The 18953-nt window shown below is 53.9% G+C and overlaps 2 protein-coding genes across 2 annotated transcripts in view; both read right to left on the bottom strand.

The window, feature by feature from the left end:
* Positions 1-5311, bottom strand: part of CUL9 (cullin 9) — a 33978-nt gene extending 28667 nt beyond the window's left edge. The window contains exons 1-6 of the mRNA XM_032463113.1: positions 5044-5311; positions 2742-3345; positions 2039-2193; positions 1165-1707; positions 520-655; positions 180-370 (exon numbers count right to left, since the gene is read on the bottom strand). Of these exons, the coding sequence (XP_032319004.1) occupies positions 180-370; positions 520-655; positions 1165-1707; positions 2039-2193; positions 2742-3336 (1620 nt within the window). The 5' untranslated portion in view covers positions 3337-3345; positions 5044-5311. The remainder of the gene's footprint in view (positions 1-179; positions 371-519; positions 656-1164; positions 1708-2038; positions 2194-2741; positions 3346-5043) is intronic.
* Positions 5312-7298: 1987 nt separating this feature from the next.
* SRF (serum response factor) lies at positions 7299-15341 on the bottom strand. Its single transcript, XM_032463111.1, has 7 exons — positions 14422-15341; positions 12554-12820; positions 10705-10966; positions 10039-10158; positions 8808-8999; positions 8361-8437; positions 7299-8150 (listed from the first exon to the last, which is right to left on the bottom strand). The coding sequence occupies exons 1-7, from the start codon at positions 14944-14946 to the stop codon at positions 8055-8057; spliced, it is 1539 nt and encodes a 512-aa protein (XP_032319002.1). The 5' UTR covers positions 14947-15341; the 3' UTR covers positions 7299-8054.
* Between the last annotated feature and the right edge of the window lie 3612 nt (positions 15342-18953).

Raw genomic sequence — 18953 nt, 5'->3', positions numbered from 1 at the left:
TTGCATACCTTCCACGTCTAGATCCTCCCAGCAGTTGTCTCCTCCCCCAGCAGGACCCCGCATGCTGTCTACCCTCTAGCTCCAGCCTCCCCTCAAGCAGTCCCACGTGGAGAACTACCTCAGAGAGCCCCACCTCTAACCCCGCTCCAAACCCCCCAGGTATCTCAGGCCTGCAACACCTCATCCAGGTTCTCCTGAAGATTCTGGAAAATCGGCTGCTGCTCAGATACATCCAACTTCTTGATGAAGAAGAGCAGCTCCCACCACTCAGCCTGGGTCAGGTACCCCAGTTCATTCTTCCGAGGCTCGGGCTGGAGGTATGGCAAAGAGTAGAGCTCGTCCACCGGCTTCCAGTCCCAGGAGGGAAGTACTGAGGAGACAAGTATAGCGGGTCTCAGCCCCGCCAGGAACAGAGTGGATTTCTGAAGCTCTGGGGCAGATCCTGGTCAGGAGCGGCTGCATCCCAGCCACTCCTCCTCTGTTCAGAGACATGATGCCCCTGTCCCCGCCAAGGCTCACCTGTGCCCAACCCTGTAGCCCCTGCCCCCTTCTCCATGGCTGCTGAAGCTGTATCCTCAGCAGCTTCCTCAGGGCCCAGGATCTCCAGCATATACCAGTGCACCCGGCAGGTACGGCCTGTCGACTCCCAAAAGACCTGGTATTGAGGGAGGAGGCGAGAGAGAAGGGAGAGGGCTCGGCCCTCTGTACCCTGTGCTGTGCAGGCTTGACAGGACATGGCCAGCCCTAGAGCTTGGGCACACAGCCCTCAGATGCACACCTGGCTAGGCTTGTGAAACCTCCAGAAACAAAAGACTCCCTTCCCCCATCAAGGTAGGTCCTGCTTCTCATCTCTTCCCAATCCTGACTCTGCTCCAACACTCCCTCCAAAGCCAACTCCACTGGTCGGGGTGAGGGTGTCTGGATAGGTGAGTTACGCTTCCTGGGTGTGAGTCCCTCCTTGACCTCACAGCCCACCCACTCCCGCCAGATTTTCTCAGCCCTCCAAATGGCCCCCTCTCTCAATTGCTGACCTCTTTAAACATTCTAATTCCCTTGGGAATTTTCTCCTTGGCCGGCCTATAAGAGTCCCTTGCATGGATGCCCCAGCTGTGCCCCGCCCAAATAAGGCTCCCAACAGTGTCCCCCCACCGCACACTCACTCACCTGCACAGGGGGCACACGATTTTTGCTCCGCCGGAACTCGCCCTCGTCCCCAGCATGAATCTCCTCAAAATCATCCAGCATCCTCACTCGCATCCCGGGCTGTAGCATCTGCTGCACATACTCACTGTAGCGCTGCAAGTAATACTCACTGTAGCCACTAAAGAATTCACTAGAGAATTCGGAGCGCTGGCGGAAGGCCCGTCCTTGCTTCTTGGGGGTGGCAACAACGGTGGGCAGTAAGGGGCTGGGGCCTGAAACGCCAGGCTGAAAGATGGACCGCGTTGGCCGGGACGGTGGTGTGCCCTGTTTGTTGAGGTTCCGGGCCCAGCCCATGCTCCGCACCAGCTCTGAGATGAGGCTGCCCACAGCCATGCTGAACTCCAGCTCCCGCTGCCCCCGGCTTTTCTCCCGGCCCAAATCCTCCCTTGAGGATGGGGAGCCTTGGTCTCCAGCCCCTGGCTCCGGACTGTTATTCAGCTGATCCAGCAGGGAAGTGACACACAGGTAACGTTTCACCAGGGAGAAGAGCTGCTTTCCTGGGATCTGTAGGACACAGTCTATGGTGTGGGTTCCCCTCCTCCCAGCTTGAGCCCCTCTCCTTTCCCCTCAACACCATCCTCTACAGAAGAATATAAAGGCTTCATCCCCACGCCTGTAGTTCTCAGACTGTGAGTCATGTAAGAAACACACCAGGAGTGCCTTAACACAGACCCTGAGTTCTAATTTCAGAAATTCTGAGCAGGAAGGGTAGCGTGAACCTTCATTTTAATAAGCTCCCCCTGTGGCTCTGGTGCTGATGCAGTCCTGAACCACATTTTCAGAAATGATGCCCCAGGACTTGTGCACAGCATTTCCCCCACAGCTGCCAGGGTACCTGAGGCAGATGAATGCCCTCAAAGGCCATGCAGTGTTCCTCAGAAGATGTGGTCTCTGCAAACAGCTCCAGCAAAGTATAGCGGCTGTCAAAATCCATGTGCTGCTCGATGCCATCTTGCTGGCTCAGTGACAGAAGGACGTGAGCCCGACTTCCTGTAATCCACACCCAATCCGTGTCTTCTCCATCCCTGATTCTCCTTCCACCCTGCCCTCTTTCCCCAGACTCTCTACACAACAGGCTTTCAAATTTCTTTGTGGCTGAGACTCACAGCAACATATACATTTTTCTGGGGTAACCTGATACAACTGTGCACATGTGGAACTAAAACAGTTCTTGCTACAAAACTTACATTATTAAGTGCTACATGCTGATATTTTACATCAAAAATGTTGATTGTAACCCACCAAATTGACTTCACAACCAACAAATCTCAAACCAGTTTAAAGAGATAAACTTACTCCCTTCTCTTCCCTGCTACTGCCCTGAGAATGGACAGATAAACCAGATTAAAAAGCTGTCATTTTATCCTGCTTATGTACCTGTGGTAGCCTATTAATCTTATTTTCCCTTTGCAATCAAATTGATATTCAGCAAACATTAGGTGTTTTGACAGAGTTGAGAAACCCTTCCTCCACCTGTTCTTACTCCTAGTGGTCCCATTCTCTCCAGTGTTTTCCTTCTTCCCCTGGCTGTCTCTTACCAGCATCATGGGCTGCCAGAGCCTGTAGCATCTTGCCTGCGCTCCGACGGATCTGAGGCTCAGAGTTGCATAGCATGTGCATGAGCAGGTCCAGGGCTCCCGTCTCCCTAAAGACCCCAGTGAGGGGCCCGATGCTGGCGTAGGCACTGAGCACATGGATGGTGTGGAGCACAGCGGCCGTGAGGCTCGAGGTTCCCCCTTCTGCCAGCTGCCTGGCAGCCCTGTGTACCAGTGCCCGCACATCGGCTTCCATCTCTCCCATTGCCACAACATCCAGGCCTCCTGGGTCTCGCGGAAAGCTTCCTGAGCCTCCAGCTGTTTCATGCTGAGGTCCCTTAGATAATGCCCGCTCGCCTAACAGCATGGGGCAGTTGGCGTAGACCTCGGGGGCTGACAGCCACATGAGGATGTGCTCTGCCTTGCCCTCTTCCTCACTCACTCTGCCCACTTCCCCACACTTCAGGACAGTCCATCGGATCAGGTATTCAGGACGGCCATCATGCCCAGGCCGCTGTCTAAGAAGTTCTTCAGGATATGCCTGCAGCCGGGGCCCCAAGGGCACCATGAGGTCCCCAGTGCGCCGTTCCCCCACCATCCTGACCTCCTAGGACACACAAGGAGAGAAGTAAAGGCAGTATGGGAAAGGGAAAAGACTTCATGTAGGCAGTGGAATCTTGAGGCATAGACAGGATGGGTGGTGACTGGCAGACTGTATGGAATTTAGAAGCCAAAGAGAAAAGGTCAAGAATAGGCTGAAATAAATTACTTAAACATACTCTGGGATTTAAAAGAGAGGCAGAATGGAGTGAAAAGAGAGGGAAACAAAGAAGTTTAAGAAACGGAAAAAGTCACAAGAGAGGATGAAAAGAATTACAGGCAAGGTATCAGAAAGAGCTGAGAGTTAAGTAGGACCGCCTGGGCAGTCTGCATGGCTGAGGGGTACAGATCAGGACTTAGGGTGACACAGGTGAGCAGGGAGGACGGCAGCCTGTAAGACAGTGGAGCCAGAACAAGTGAGGAAAGTCAGGACGGGGAAAGGACAGGACAGGGAGTATAAATGGCAGGACAGAGCTGGAATGTGAACATGAAGGGTTGGGCCATGGCAGAGAGAGAGATGAAAGGAGGCCCCTGTATCCAGATGGCTGGATGGGAAAAGGGTATGAGACTACTGTGAAACGGGGAGGGGCTTAGGGGGCCAGATAAAATTATGGGAGAAAAAGACCAGGTCCCACCCTGCACTTATGCCGTATGAAGACGTAGGTATAAGTCAGGTAGATATAGATGCAGGTGGTAATCCCGGCACTGAAGGGTAGGGAATGAGGTCAGGAGATGGTAGAGGTATTAGACAGGCAATACAGCACAGATTTCAGAATCAGATAAATGTGACTCTGAATTCTGGCTCTTTCACTTACTGTGTGTGTAGTTTTGGATAAGTTACTTAATCTCTAAGCCTCAGTTTCCTCCTCTGCAAAAAGGTAATAATATTCATACCCAACCCATAAAGTTGTAAAAACTTATTAAGATACTATATATAAAGCATTCAGAATAGCCTCTAGCACATAGTGAGAGGTCTGTAAAATATAATCTAATATTAACATTCTTAGAGAAGGTAAGGGCAGTCCTCAGATAAATGCAACATTACTAAGCCAGAAAAAGATTATAAATGATGGCTATGCTAGTGATCAGGGAAAGATACAAAACAGTGTAGGGGCAACGGGGAATGGTGAGAATAAGAATGGACTGCAAACCCAGAATGAAGAAAAGGTGATCAGGGCAGGGGTCATGTTGGGGTACAGGTAAAGAAGATGAGAGTAGAAGGCGTGAAGAGGAGGGGAAACAGATATGGACCTCAATTGGGATAGGGGTCCAGTTAGCATGGAGGGCAGGACTGAGAGATAATCAGTGACATGCGACGCACAGATGATGAGCAGGGTGAGGTAACAAAATCGGAAAGGCCTAAATGGGGAGAGAGCAAGGTACTATGCCAGGCCTAGAACAGGAGCAATTAATTGAGGTGTGAGGGTGAGGTGTGAACGCAGGGATGAGACAGCAGGCAGGCGCAGGTGGCAAGGTCAGGCCCAAGCTTGCAGACCAGCGGGGGTGGTAAAGGAGGCTCGCACCGCCGGGGGAACGGGCTGCGGGGAGGGGGTGAGGGGTGGGGGGCGCGGTCGGTGGAAGCTGACGGGACAGAGCGAATCTCAGAGACCAAGACCTGGCTCCTGTCGTCAGCCCCACGGAGAGTGGGCAAGGGACTGGGGACGGAACGGGGCAGCGGCCGAGGGGTGCAGAACTCGCCTCTCACCTCCCACCGCCGTGGCCCTCGGCCCTCGCTGGGATCCAGCGCTGGTCCGGCCGTCCTGGCCCCGCCTCCTCAGCGGCTCCCTTCCGGGTCACACGGCGAGTGCGCGCACGGCTGGGCGGCTACGGGTCCCACCGCGGCCCACAGTCGAGCGCCGCGGCCCCGCGCGCAGGCGGAGCATGCGTAGTACCCGCGGGCCGCTGCGTGGGGGCGTGCTGCCCGCGGAGCCCGGGGTCGTGGTGGCTTGGCTCCTTACTCTGCAGACATAGGCAGCCCTTTCCATCCAGTATCAACTTTGAACCCCGGCCCTCCCCTTCCCTAGGTCGGCCTTCCTCCCCTGGAAACCTAATAACCCACACTCCCACCCTAGGTCTGTCCTCCTAGTTTGCACTAGGTCACGTGGCCATGAGTTTCCCGAACTGGTTGCTTTGGATTCGTTGAGTCACTTTTCCTGTTAATTAAGATTTCTCATCTCTGTGTTGACTTAAGTACCTAGTGAAGCTGGGGCCAAAGATAAAGGCCCCAGCCCTCCCAAATGTTCCTTAATTTAAATCGCAGAGTTCAACAACCCAAAGCACCTGTTAGCATTTCATCAAGTAGCTCGGCTTGCTTCTCAGAGCAGCAATTTTGGGGTTTGATTCGCGCTGGTACCTCCCACCCTACCTCCCTTTATGGGAAAACAAAGGCAAAGACCCCACAGTCTGTGCACAAAAATGATACATTTATTGAAAGAGTATTTTTTCTTAATACAAAAGAAAGCTCTGTACATAGGACTGTGACCATGTCCACTATTCCTGGGTCAGCATCCCAGGGGAAGTAGAAACCACTAACATACACACCCCACATTCACACACACACACACATTCACTCAGGCACGCGCGCGCTCAAGAGCGCGCGCGCACACACACACACACACACCCCAGAGCCACCAAGGAAGGGAAACACCAAGGGTTGCTGCGCATATAAATGCCACCTCATTCCTGACGCACGCATGTTCTCCCAAGGGCACGCTCACACAACACACCTTATAAGCACTTCGCCTGACTCACTCACTGGGTCTGTCTTTTGTGGGAAGGAGAGGAGGAATTCATCAAGGTCTCCTCCCCTGGGTGGGGGAGTGGGGAGTGAGTGAGTGATGGTGGAGTGAAACAAGAGCAGAGAAAGGGGCTGGGCAGTTACAGACCTGAGTCCCAAGCTCCCCCACTCTCTGGCCCCTGATTTGCCATGCCCCAATCTTGTAAGCCACCCATAAGCCCCCAGCTATCTCCAGGAGAAAGCCAGAAAGATGACTTGACTTCCATCTTGGCACCCCAAGTTGGGGCAAGACAGCAATGGGGGTTAGAGATTCGGAGGTTCTCAAACATGTTGGCAAATCATCCCCTTGATAGCTAGGCTCTGCGTAAAAACTTCCCCCACCCCTTCACCTAATCACAGAAGCAGGCTTGTTCCTACTGAAGGCAGTCCTAAGGGGCTAATTAAACTCCACCCCACAGCTGCCCTGTTCTGAAACAGCTCCCTCTCTGGATACAGGTGGTGAAAGTAGGCTCTGACACAGGGACCCTCTCCCTATGTTGGCCCACCCTCAAGGTCTACTCCAAAGTGGGCAGAGGGGGTGGGGCACGGCCCCTGTACAAATTACATAAATACTGAGGTTACACTTAGAAAAATAAAGTCATTTTCTTCAAGGCTTTTTGTCTTAATTTTAAAAAGTTACAGTAGCTGCTCACTCCCTGGGAGAGCTGCCATTTCTGGCTCCCCTATCGCTGCACTCAGCCCAAAAGCTGCTCCCATTTCTTCTGCCCCCATTCCTGCCTCTCACCCCCTCCCAGACCCCACCCTGCTCACTGCAACTTGGGCCCCAGGCAGCTGCAGGCCTGGGGGAGCACAAGGCTGCAATGCCCATGCGTGTGGCACAAATGAAGTCAGTTGCCTCTGAAACCCTCCCCCCACCCCCACATTTGGTCTCCCTCTTCCCACTCCCTAGCACAGCCTTGAAGGGCGAAAAGAGGCCCAGGGCTGTGGGTCGCCCTCCCCACCCCGTTGGGGCATGGCCTGAGGGCCCCTCCCCCGGTTCTCTCCTGGAAACAACCCAGGACCGGGCAATCCCAGAATCTCCCCCCCACACTGGCGGGCCCCGAGCTCGTGGGGTAGCTCTGTCCCCAGAGGCCCAGCCAGTTCTGGGGAGCCCCAGGGCTCCCCAGGGAAGGGGAGCTCGGGCAGGGAGGGGGACGAGAAAAACGCCATAAAAAAAAGTTAAATATTTTAAAAATATATATTTATAGATTTGTTTTCACTTCGTCTCCTCAAATAAAAAGTTCAAAATCAACTTTAAGTAAAGCAGCTGGGAGGAGAGGGGGGAAGACAGGGGAGAGGGAACACTGGCGGTTCCCTCCAACCCAGCAGCCCCTGGAGTTCCCGGGGAGCAGCAGGGAAGGGCAGGTGGCCCCAGGACCCTGCTTCATGCACAGGCCCCGCTGCTCAGGAGCTGCAAGGGCAACAGGTGCCACTTAAGGGAAGACACCACATCTCCCCAGCTGGCTCCCTGAGGGGCAGGGGTAGGGCTCTTTCGACCCAGCCTGTGGCAGACAGTGCTGACGTGGGGTCAGCAAGGAGGCTGGGGAGAGGACCCCAACTGCTTCCTCAGGGGGGACACAGTGCCTAGTCCCACAGAGGCCTGTGTCTGGGAAGGGGAGCACGGTCCCACGGGTAAGCTAATACTCATGGCAAACACGGAGCCAAGCTGGCAAGAGGAGTCTGAGGAGGGAGGACAGCCCCACCATCAACAGAAACGGGAGGTGGAGCGAGAAGGAGGGGAGGCTGAGGGAGGACGGGGTGGAGGGCAGGCTGGCCTGTTTCTTTGGCTGGAGTGAGAGGGCTCAGTCCTGTGGCTGCCCACTGCTCCTCCCTGCCTCCCTCCTGCGGCCCATCAACGTGTGTGTAAAGAAAATGTGAAAAGGCAACAATAAATAAGTGGTGCCGTCCCTCGGGCCATCTGTCCAGGGCGGCAGGGCGGATCAGTCACTCTTGGTGCTGTGGGCGGCGTCCAGGTTCACCACCTGTAATTCGGTGAGGTTGCTGCTGCTCCCGGCCTGCTGCCCGATCACCGCCATCTGGAGGGAAGGGGGTGTGTCAGGAGGGGGTGGGGGGCTGCCCCCTGCTTGCCGGCCTGCCTGCCCCCCCACCAAAGGCCCATCAGGAAAATGGATAGGCCTCCCAGCTAAGGATCTTGGCTTGGACCACCCAGTAATGGAATCCCCAAGGTCAAGATGAAGGGGCTGGGCTGGCCATCTGGGATTGGGTGAAAGGTGGCCCCCACCTACCTGGTGAAGCTGAACTGCAGAGACAGGGATCTGCACTGTCCCAGATGGCGCTGTCAGGAACACCTGGGGGACGCCACCTGTGTTAGCACACAACAGGAGAAACTCAAATCGATTGCTCAAGAGAAACTTCCAGATATTGGAGGAGTGGTGATAAAGGCTTTAAGTGACCAAGTGAGTCTCAGATAAAATGCCCAAGAGTGAGTGTCCAAATGTGTCTTAGTGTGCATGTGAGTGTGAGTTCCAGTGTGCATGAGTGTCCGAGTGGACAAGATGGGTGTTGCAATGTGTGTGTAAGCCTCGGTGTGTGTGTACATGTATGTATACGTGTGAGCATCTAGTTTGTGTGTGTGTGAGTGTGCACATCTGAGTTGTGCAGAGTGTTTGAGTATGTGTGTGTGTAAAGGAGGAAATGGTCCTCCTTTCTTCAGCCCTGCCCCCCCAACTCACCTTGCTCCTGGACCTGGCTGTGGGACACCTGCATGGTGGACGGTGCCTGGGAGAAGGCATTGAGCACGGTGAGGCTGCCATCAGCCAGGCCCGAGGTGGGTGCATACATCACCGCATGGGGGCTAGGGTACATCATGTGGCCACCCACAGTCGTGGGCACGGATGACGTCATGATGGTGGCGGGCAATGTCACTGGCAAACACAGACACACGTCAGGGAGGTGGGCACTGGTCCCTACTGATAACCCGCGTCCCACCCCCGGGAACTCCAGGCCTCCAGAGCTCTCTTGCCATTTCCCATTGCTGTGTTCCCCGTCATAGACTAAGAAAAGCCCTATTTCTTCTTGAACACAACAGCGCCAACCTTTAAGTGTATCCTCTCACATCGTACTATTTGATTATCTACCTGTTCTCTTCCAAGACCCCAAGGCCCTGGGAAAAAACAAAGATTACAATGTCTGACCCTACCCAAGGAAACTCAGATGCTCTTCTTTTAGAGAGCTCCTTCATCCCATTTTTTCATTTGTTCTCACTCTTCTTTCCTCTTCCTCAACATATGGCTGACAAATTCACCTTTTAAACAAGCACTTCTCAAGTGTTAATGTGCATACAGTCACCAGGGGATCTTGTTAAAATACAGATTCTGATTCAGTAGGTGTGGGGTGAGGCTTTAGAGTCCACATTTCCATCAAGCTCCCAGGTGACACTGGGGTGGTGCTGGGATGATGCTGGTCTTCCTTCCATAGACCACACTTTGTGTAACAAGGTTGTAAACAACAAGAACTTAAAAGTAATTTTATTTTGAAGTGTCTCATCATTCCTGAAATGACTAGAGACACAGAGGGGAATTATGGTTACTCAAAACCTAAGACGCCCTTTCATAAGGAGACAACTGCTCTGTAAAGTCTCCCTGGTAATTGAGCAAATGTGTGTCTCTGGGCAAATACCTTCTTTCTGGGCCTCAGACTTCTCAGCTGAGTAAGGAAGAATGTAGGGTCAATGGTCTCTAATTTCTTCCTGAAAACCACAGCCCTACTGCAGGGCAGGATTCAAAACCCAGCCATCCTTACCTGACTTTATTGTAAGGATTAGAGTAAGGGTTAACCCCAAAGCCTCAGTGTCCACATTCAGAAATTCTCTGACCTTAGTTATAGGACGGATACTGCTGGACACCTGCTGTTAGGCCTCATGAAGGAGGCAGAGCAGGGAGGTGACAAAGCTTTGAGCTATACCTGTCCCGCTGGAGGAGGTCTGCGTGAGGTCTGTGCTGCTGTCGCGAGAGGGAGACGCTTGCTGTGGGGCCTGGTGCACCTGAATGGCCTGCACTGGGACCTGCTGGGCCACTGCCCCACCTATGAGACACAGAGACTTACTCGTGCTCTGTCCTACCCAGCCACCACCTGCACCACCAAGCACCCTCAAACACCCCCAGACCCAGGGTCTGGCACTCTATCCCCGACTCCCATCACTATCTTTCCTGGGTGCCTTCATGTCCAGAATTGTGTCTCCAGGGGTTTCCACACTCTGCTCTTGCCCTTCCCCCCTCCTCCCTCCCCAGGCCCTGCCTCTACTGTCTTTGGTTGACACAGGAGCAGGCACTGACCCATCAAGGACATGATCTGCCCCCCAGTCAAGGTAGGGAGGTGGTAGGATGTCTACTGTCCCTGTGGCAAGGAGGGCACAGGGCTAGGCTTGCTAGACAAGGCCAGAGTGTATGGCTGAAACTTACTGACAAGGACAGTTGGGGTCGCAGTGGGGAGGGCATGCCTGGCAATGGGACATAAGAGTCTTCTCTCAGGCTCTGGCCCTAGTTCACCTTCCTTCTGAGTAGGGAAAGAGGTTCTTGTGCCAGCCCTAAACCCACTCTTAGCATGCTCAATTTGCCCCTTGTGACTCACCAGGCATGAGGGTGAAGCTGGTAGGCAGCTGCATGAGGCCCCCAGAGGAAACGGGGCCACTGCCTGTACTCTTCAGCACAGTCCCGTTGGCACTGCTGACAGCACTGGGGCTGACGCTAGCAGACACCGGTGCCAGGTAGTTGGTGATGGGGAAGGAGGGGCCGCTGCTGACTTGCATGGTGGTAGAGGTGCTGGGTGCTGTCTGGATGGTGGAAGTGGTACCCGGCAGGTTGGTGACGGTAAACGCCGGTTTCAGTGTATCCTACACCCAGAGTAAAGATGGAGTGGTGAGCCTCTACCAGACCCTGCCCCTGCAGGTGTTCTGTGTAGATTGATGGCCCAGAATGGAACCACTGTGCTTGGGATCAAATCCCAGGTCCACCATTTACCTGGAGCCTGACCCTCAGGCAAGTTACTAAGTTACTGAGCTGCTGAGCTGCTTTTTCTTTACAGTTTTCTGTCTGTGAAAGGATAATACCTACCCTGTAAGTGTTGTGAAGATTAAGTAGGTTATCATATGGTAAAGCACTTAGAACAGTGCCTGGCTCATAAAAAGGGCAATAATAATGTCACCATCATAATTCCCTGAGTTCTCTGCCCCCAATGAACTGTGGCAATCACATTAACTGGGGATCAGGACACTCAGGATCTGTTCCCAGCTCTAGCAGTGCCAATCTGTGTGACTTTCTTGGAAAATTACTTCCTCTTTCTGAGCCTCAGTTTTCCTCTTCTGTAAACATGAGGGGGCTGGTCTTTTAAAAAGGGTCCTTCCAGCTCTGATTTGCCAGGCTTCTGAGATAGGGACTGACAATTTTTCAGGAAGCTTAATGTTTGAGAGCAATCTTGGGGGTTTGGCAAGGAAGCACTTTATGCCGAATACTTAAGATTTAAACTACCAAAGGAATTTATTCATTCAGCAAAATTTCCTGGGAATAAATGAACCCTACTGCTAAGAGTTTGAAAATTATTTCTGATGCTATACCACTAAGACAGTAGGGAGCCTAGAGCACTGACTCTCCCTTCAGGGAGCCTTTGTTCTTAGAAGGGGACGGAAGAAGCCACGAGCTGAGCCGAGAACCAAGCCCAGGGAACTGAGGGGGCTCAAATACTGCGGTGGGTCAGCGCGGGATGTTTGCTAAGCAGCGGAGCTCGAAGCCCCTGATTGGCGGACGCGTTGCTAAGGCAAACAGTGCCGCTTCCTCGGATTGGTCAGTTAAAAGGGCCACCCGGAAGGTGGAGCTCCCCAGAGCAGCAAGGGAGGAAGCCCCGCCCCCTCTCCTTACCGGGAAAAGGAAGGGGGAGGCGTAACCAGGGCCGGCATCCCTAGCAGCCTGGCGAATAAGCTCCCTAACGTGCGCAGGCCCGGACATCCTGAAGAGGTAGGCGGCTGGCTAGTAAGATAGTCTCCAGCCCAGTCAGCCAGCCTGCCTGCTGACAGAGCTGGCTCCCCAGAACCCTGGAACCCATGAGTGCTCCCTTCCTACTCCCCAGCGACCCAGCCGGCCAGGAGGGCAGGGCTAAGCGATGCCCCCGCCCCCAGCGGGGAGACAGCTGGCGGGAGGAATGCAAGGGCCCTGCCAGGCAGGCGGGCTGCAGGCGGGAGGCCGGCGTGGAGCCGGAGCCGGCCTTATATGGGCACGGAGGCCGCCCGCTTATCTAGGGGGCCGGCCTCCTGTCAGGATAGCGAGGATGGACACCTGTACCCTAGGATGTGGGGCACTAAACCGACTCCATCACGGGGCACCTATCCACCTGTCCTGGGTGAGGGAGAAAGAGAGAGACCCCCCTCCTCTCTCTGCCAGTCAAGTCCCTCCCCTTCCTTCCCCTTAGATAGAGGACCCAAACATACCTTGGTCTCCCCACTGCTGTCGGACTCCGACACCTGGTAGGTGAGGTCTGTCTCTTCAAAGCCCGTGGCACTCATTCTCTGGTCTGTGGTGGGGTCTGAGCGGGGCGGAGAGTCTGGCGAGTTGAGGCAGGTCTGAATCAGTGCCTTGCCAGTCTCACTGGTGATCATGGGCTGCAGTTTGCGGGTGGCAAAGGTATACACATGGCCTGTCTCACTGGCCACCAGCAACAGCACCTGTGTCCCTGTCAGCGTGGACAGCTCATAGGCCTGGGGGTAGGGGGGAGGAGATGGGTAGGTCAGCAAAACTTTTAATCTCTACCTTCCTTGGGAAGTAGGAAAGAGAGGGAAGTACACAGTGATATCAAGCCCCCAATCCCACAGTGACCTTCCTCTCCAGTGACTCTAAGGGGGTCCTATCAGGATATCTGAAGGTGAGCTGAAGAGTAGAAAAACCCCATGCTCCTTTGAGGAACAGCTCCACTGACCTGCAGATACCCCAAGCAAATAGTCACAGCTCCCAGTGACAGAACATACAACCTAAGCAGACACGGAGGGGCCCAGGGAGCTGCTCCTCACTACAGCTTGGTGCCCAGAGCCTCATGAAGAGATGACTCCCACCACCTCCTCACGGTCACAGGGACCAGGATGAAGTTGCAACTACACTGGAGGTCACAGAGATATTAGGGATAAGGGGCCACTTAGGCTCCAAAATGTCCATGTTTCTTCCCAGAAACTGCACAGGTGCTAACCTGTTGCCATTTGTCCTGTTCTATAATACTAGGCTCCCCTTTTTTTCTTTCTTTGTCTTGATACAACCGTGTCTGAAGTGATGGGAGATGGCAGATAGATTAGCAGCTACCCCTGCCATAAGCCCAGGAAGGGGACCTTCAAGGATGGCCCCATAGGTGGCATCCTCACTCCTAACAAAGTTCCACAACCTACTCACTGGAAGCAGCCTTGGTTTCTATATGGGACAGATATAAACACCAGCCAATGTTCCCAGAGTTCTAGCTTCTTGTTTCCCAGTTCCTCTGCTTCCATCCCTCCCCGTATCTTCTATAACCCAAGATAACTCCTCTCCTCATCCCTTTCACTGCACAATCAGCCAGAAGAGGAGGCATTTCTAGATACTTCTACAAAGCTTCTCCCCAAACTCCATGCACAGATTTTTCCCTAGGGCTGGATATCCCAGTTGTCCCAAAGGCTCTGAAGCCTGCAGGGAGTGTGCCGGCTTCCAGTGGATGCACAGAAGAGACGCGGACATTGTTGGACCTGGTTTCTGATATTCAGGGCAGCATCAGTTCTACTGCCCTGCTCCCTTACCTGGGGCTTTTGAAACCCATTCGGTCATCAGCCCTGTCCGTCCTTCCAGCCAGCACTACTCTAGTGATGCCCACCTTCCTCCCACACATGTTGGCTCATTGTTATTATGCAGCTCCAGCCTCCTCACCCCCATACCTTCTCTTCTGTTCCCTGCTTTTCCGACGCCCTCCCCCGAACACCAGAGCGCACTGGACCTACTGACCCCCGGGTCTCATTAACTACCTCCCCGGCAGCCTCGCAGCCTCCCACTACCACTCCTCATCCCGCCGCTCTGCAAGGGCCCCGTTCCTCTCTCGCGCCCGTCACTCCCACCTAGGTGCCTTTCCCCTCTTTTCCGGACGTTCACGGCATCTCCCCTCTCCCCACATTTCCCTGGCGGCCCCTCCCCTTTCACCCTTCCCGGGGCAACAGCCATCCCCTCCCACACACCTCCTGCAGACTCGCCGCATCTCACCTCCGCCTCGGCTCTGCCTTCCTCCCGGGCTCCCCTTGCGCGTCCCCACCCTCCCGGTCCCCCGTGGCCAGCCAACCTCCCGGCCGGGTACCTTCTTCATGATGCCCGTCTTCCTCTTGCTGAAGGTCGTGTAGCGCCGCAGCTTGTTGTCGATGAACTCCATCTTGATCTTCACGCGGCCCCGAGTCTTCTTACCCGGCTTGGCCCCGCTCACCGCGCCGCTCACCGGCCCGTAGCCCCCGGTGGCCGCCGCCGCCGCCTCGGGCCCACCGACCACCACGCCGAGCTCCATCTCGCTCAGGCTCCGCTTCAGGCCGCGCCGCTCCGCGCCCAGCTCCTCCTCCTCGCCCGACTCCGAATCACCCTCGCTGCCGCTGTAGAGGGCCCCCGCGGTGGGCGCCGGGGTGGTTGTCGCTGCTGCTGCAGCCTCCCGCTCGAGCCGGCCGGGCCCGAGCCCTGCGCCGTTCCCGGGGACCCGGCCCCCGTTAGCCCCGCGAGTCCCGCCGCCGCCGCCACCTCCACTGCCCGGCCGCCCCGTCGGGGTCCGGTTCAGGCTGCCCCCCAGGGCCGAGCCCCGGCCCAGCGCCGCCGCGGCCCCAGCTTGGCTCGGTAACATGGCGCTCAATGCAGGAGGGCGGACGGGCAGTCAGCGAGGAATCGGAGCCGCCGCCGCAGCCATCGGCTTCCCGGCTCAACCCGGCGCTCCAGTTGCTGATAGTGCCGCTATCGCTGCCGCTGCTGCCGCTGCTGCCGCTTCGAACCCGGGGCCCCTGCACGCCCGGGCCGACCTGGGCCCTCACTTTCCTGCCCCTGTGGCCCGGGTTGCCCCAGGCCGCGCGGAGCGCCCCCTGTCCGTACGCTAGGGCGGCGCGCCCGGCGGCCGTCAGCGTCCCCCGGGGGGCAGGGGCTGCTGGCCGCGGCCGAGACGGCGGGTGGAGGGGGCCGGGACCACGCGCTGGCGGCGAGGGATCCCCCGACCCTTCCCCCCATATAAAGAGATACAATGTTTCCTTTTATGGCGAGGCCGCTCCTTATATGGTGAGCCCCTGCACCCCCGCCCCATTGGTCCGCGGTTCCGGCACCTCCGCTCCCCATTGGTCCACAGGGGGCGCTTATTTGCATAGACATACCGAACTCGCTGCTGTCATCCCGCGTCAGACGGCAACTCCGAAGGGGGAGGAGCCGACGCCTCTTAAAGGAACAGGAGAGGAGGTACGACTCCGCCCCCCCCCCGAACCAAAGAATGGTAGAGAATTGGGAGGAACCTACGGAGAAGGCTGGGAGAGCACTGGAGCGCAGTCTTGCGGAGGAGAGGGAGCAGCACTCTGAACTCGGCGCTGGAAGGGCTTGAGGTTTACAGTGGAGTAGTCCCTGAGCGGATTGTGCGGGTTGCAGTAAATGATATACCACCCAAATTCCAAGGGAGTGCAGGGATTGGAGCACTTCCCCACGCCTTCCTAAGGGAGTTTAAGTTACTGGCCGAGCCGAGGAGGCTTGGGTCCCGGCTATCCAGCCCCGGCCTCTAGGCTCTACCTCTTCCCCTCCCCACCCCCCACGACTTCCTTTCCCTTTCCCTCTCTTTTCAAGGCGAGAACACTTTCCCACCACGCCGGCTCTCGGGTCCTCATTCATCATCCTCTGTACTGGGATGGGGGCTGGGGGAGTAGGGGGCGTAGTGTCAGTCTTTGGCAGACGTACATCTGGAAAAGACCGGGGGAGACAGTCGGCCTCCCCTTCCTCAGTGGGGGCAGGGAGAAAAGATGGAGATCAGTGAAGAGTTCCAGCTGCGGCCTGGGCTGGGGGAGGGGGTAGTCCCAGGGATAAAGCCCACCCCTCAGCCAGTGCAAAGGCATGGGAAAAAGTGTAGACTCTCTCTCTCTCTCTCTCTCTCCCTCTCTCTCTCTCTCTCTCTCTCTCTCTCTCTCTCTCTCTCTCTCTCTCTCTCTCTCCCCCCCCTCTCTCTCTATCTCTCTCTCCCTCCCCCCCCCCTCTCTCGCCAAGAAAAGCCCATGAAGGAAAAAAAAAGACTGCAGTGCTGCAAAACCCAGGGTCAGGGTCAGGGTCTCGTTCTTAACTCCAAGGCAGTGAAAACTTAGCTCCAAGGCAGTGAAAATAGCTTGAGCTCTGCTATTACACAAGTTATTATAATCTGGAAGCTGCCTCTTCCTAACCTTGAGTCTGGAAACAAGTGTTCCACGTCTCCAAACTCCCCATTGCTCATTGTTGGTACCCATCCCATGAAGTTCTTAATGAAGATTACATGAGTTAAGCACAGTGGTGGTCTGAGTAAGTGGTCAGTGAGGTAATCACCTCATACCCAGGATAAACGTCCTCTTGTGTTTAAGATGGGAGATGGTGATGATTTCTGCTTAAAAGTTGTTGTGAAGATTAAATAAAGCCCTTGGAGGGGGAAGGGTATAGCTCAGTGGTAGAGTGCATGCCTAGCAAGGTCCTGGGTTCAATCAGTACGTCCATTAAAATAAATAAAAACCTAATTACCTCCCCTGCCAAAACCAATAAAAAATAAATTAAAATTTTAAAATGTGAAATTATTTTTAAAAAAGCTTAAATAAAGAGGTTGGTTGTGAATCATTAGTAACAGTGGTAGTGAAATCAATTTAGTGTACTGCAACCAGCATTTAAAATAATAAATTAATTGGTATCACAAAAAACAAGAGCAAATGTTGCATAAAACCTTTGTTTGCATAAATGTTAGGTTGAACCAAATAAAATTGCCATTTTATAGGTCCAGAGGGTGGGATATTGTCCATTTCATATGGTTCAGTGGGTGTGTGTACTGGATGACAAACTGCATTTCTGACTGAATCACAATGTAAAGACTTTGAAAAATACTGAAATAAAGTATGTTCAAGTGATTTGTGAGCTAGCACATGTGTGTATGTACATACACATACATACACCCATTTATTAAAAACCTGGGCTTGTTCATCACCCTAAATACAGGAATTAAAAGCCCTCCTCTTCTCCATTTCCCAATAGTTTTTCAAAGAGTTTTTTTTCTTTTCCTAATTTACTCTGCACAACAGGTAGTTAAACATATGGAATGAGTTAGCTCAAGAGGAAGAACAGGTCAAATAGATAAATAGGTTCCAGAAGGGCTTCAGGGGCCACAAACGGTTGCTTGGGATTTGTCTGAGTCACAGTTTTACAACCACAGCCGTGGGGGGTCATGCCTGCCTGGCTTCTGAAGACTTTTTGGTTTGAGATGTTGAGTTTAGACACACAGGGAGGCAACTGGAGGCAACCGGCAGCGGTGGCATCCCAGAGAACAACAGCTGTATGTCACACCCACCCAGAAGGGTGCCCGGGGGTGAGAACAGCTCCCATCTTCCCTTCACATAGGCTGCCCTCTCTCAGAGTTCACCCAACCACAGGGCCACTGCACACCAGTGTTAGTGCCACAGCGCCTTTGCCTGCTTGGAATGGCTTCATCTTCACAGCCCTTTGTCACCAAAGGGCAGAGGGAGAACTTACACCATACTGGATTATTGCAGGTTCAGGTGCCAAAACCATTGATGTGGATAAAGTTAAAATTAAAAACTGGCTCATATATATGTCTTATTTGGACCATATTTTAAAATCAGGAGGTTTTATATAAACATCTGAATATCCGGCATCTCTCAAAAAACTGGAATTTTTAGCAACTCAGGGCCTTTGTGGCCACAGGATCACAATAGCCTGGAGCGGAGTTGAATGATGTGGCTCGCAGAAGAGGCATCTGCTCTCAGGTTCACTACAGACTCTGCACAGCCCACCAAGCTCAGATAAGTCCCCGGCCTGGCCTCTCTGGAATGTGAGTTTGGTGCTTCTCCGATAAGGCCTCAATCACAGTAGCCCCCTGTCATGTCCACCCAGACTGTGAAGGGCCTCCAGAAGGGCATCAGAATTCCCTCATACCACACCATTCCCACCCCAACATTCCTTTCTTTCTCCTGGTTTTATCACCCAAATAAAATCAGAAGAAAAATTAAGATTGCTTTTAAAAAATTGCTATCACCCTCTCCCCCTACAAAATGACTAACACTCTGAAATTGTTTTCATTGGAAATTAACCTTTACTCAGGGATTCTTAACTTCACACAGAAGAAAAGAGGTCTCAGTAGGGATGGCAGTATTAGAGGAAATGGAAAGGTTGCGAGTCAGTGTGCCCAGGCAAAGTCAGGAAAGCCATGTTCCAAACATTAATAGCACTTACGGCCAGAGAGTAGGGTTTGGGGACTAGAGGAAGGTGTTCTTTGCTTTATACAAGTCTGGACTTTTTGACTTCTTCTATGGTCAGTATTACTTTTATGCAAATTTTTCCCTTAAAACTGAGCAAAAATAGAAACAGGGCATAGGTAGCATAAGCAGATCTTGGTGACAGGCTGCACAGGGAATGGGATGCGCAGAGAAGAGGGCTCATGATGGATTGAGATGCTAAGTAAGGGTGACTATTCTCCAAACAGTGGTACCATGAATGGAAACAGGAAAGTTGGCTGGAGGAACAGGATTGGGAGAGAGGTAAGTTCAGTTTGGAGCCAAGGAAACAGGTAGAGAGAGGTGTCCTGTAGAGAAAGGGGAATGTGAGTCTACAGCTTGAGGTAGAGGCTGGAACTGGAGCAAA

Source organism: Camelus ferus, chromosome 20 (genome assembly GCF_009834535.1).
Source record: "Camelus ferus isolate YT-003-E chromosome 20, BCGSAC_Cfer_1.0, whole genome shotgun sequence".
NCBI lineage: Eukaryota > Metazoa > Chordata > Mammalia > Artiodactyla > Camelidae > Camelus > Camelus ferus.
This window is presented reverse-complemented; position numbering and strand designations above follow the sequence as displayed.

Bases quoted from the DNA above. Each gene is read 5' to 3' on its own strand.
- SRF (XM_032463111.1), bottom strand. From the start codon at position 14,946: ATGTTACCGAGCCAAGCTGGGGCCGCGGCGGCGCTGGGCCGGGGCTCG. The intron at 9,000-10,038 runs GTATAGCTCAAA...TGTGTTTGCCAG, and splicing joins GACCTCCTCCAGCGGGACAG to TGACATTGCCCGCCACCATC. The intron at 8,438-8,807 runs GTGAGTTGGGGG...GTGCTAACACAG, and splicing joins CAGCCAGGTCCAGGAGCAAG to GTGGCGTCCCCCAGGTGTTC.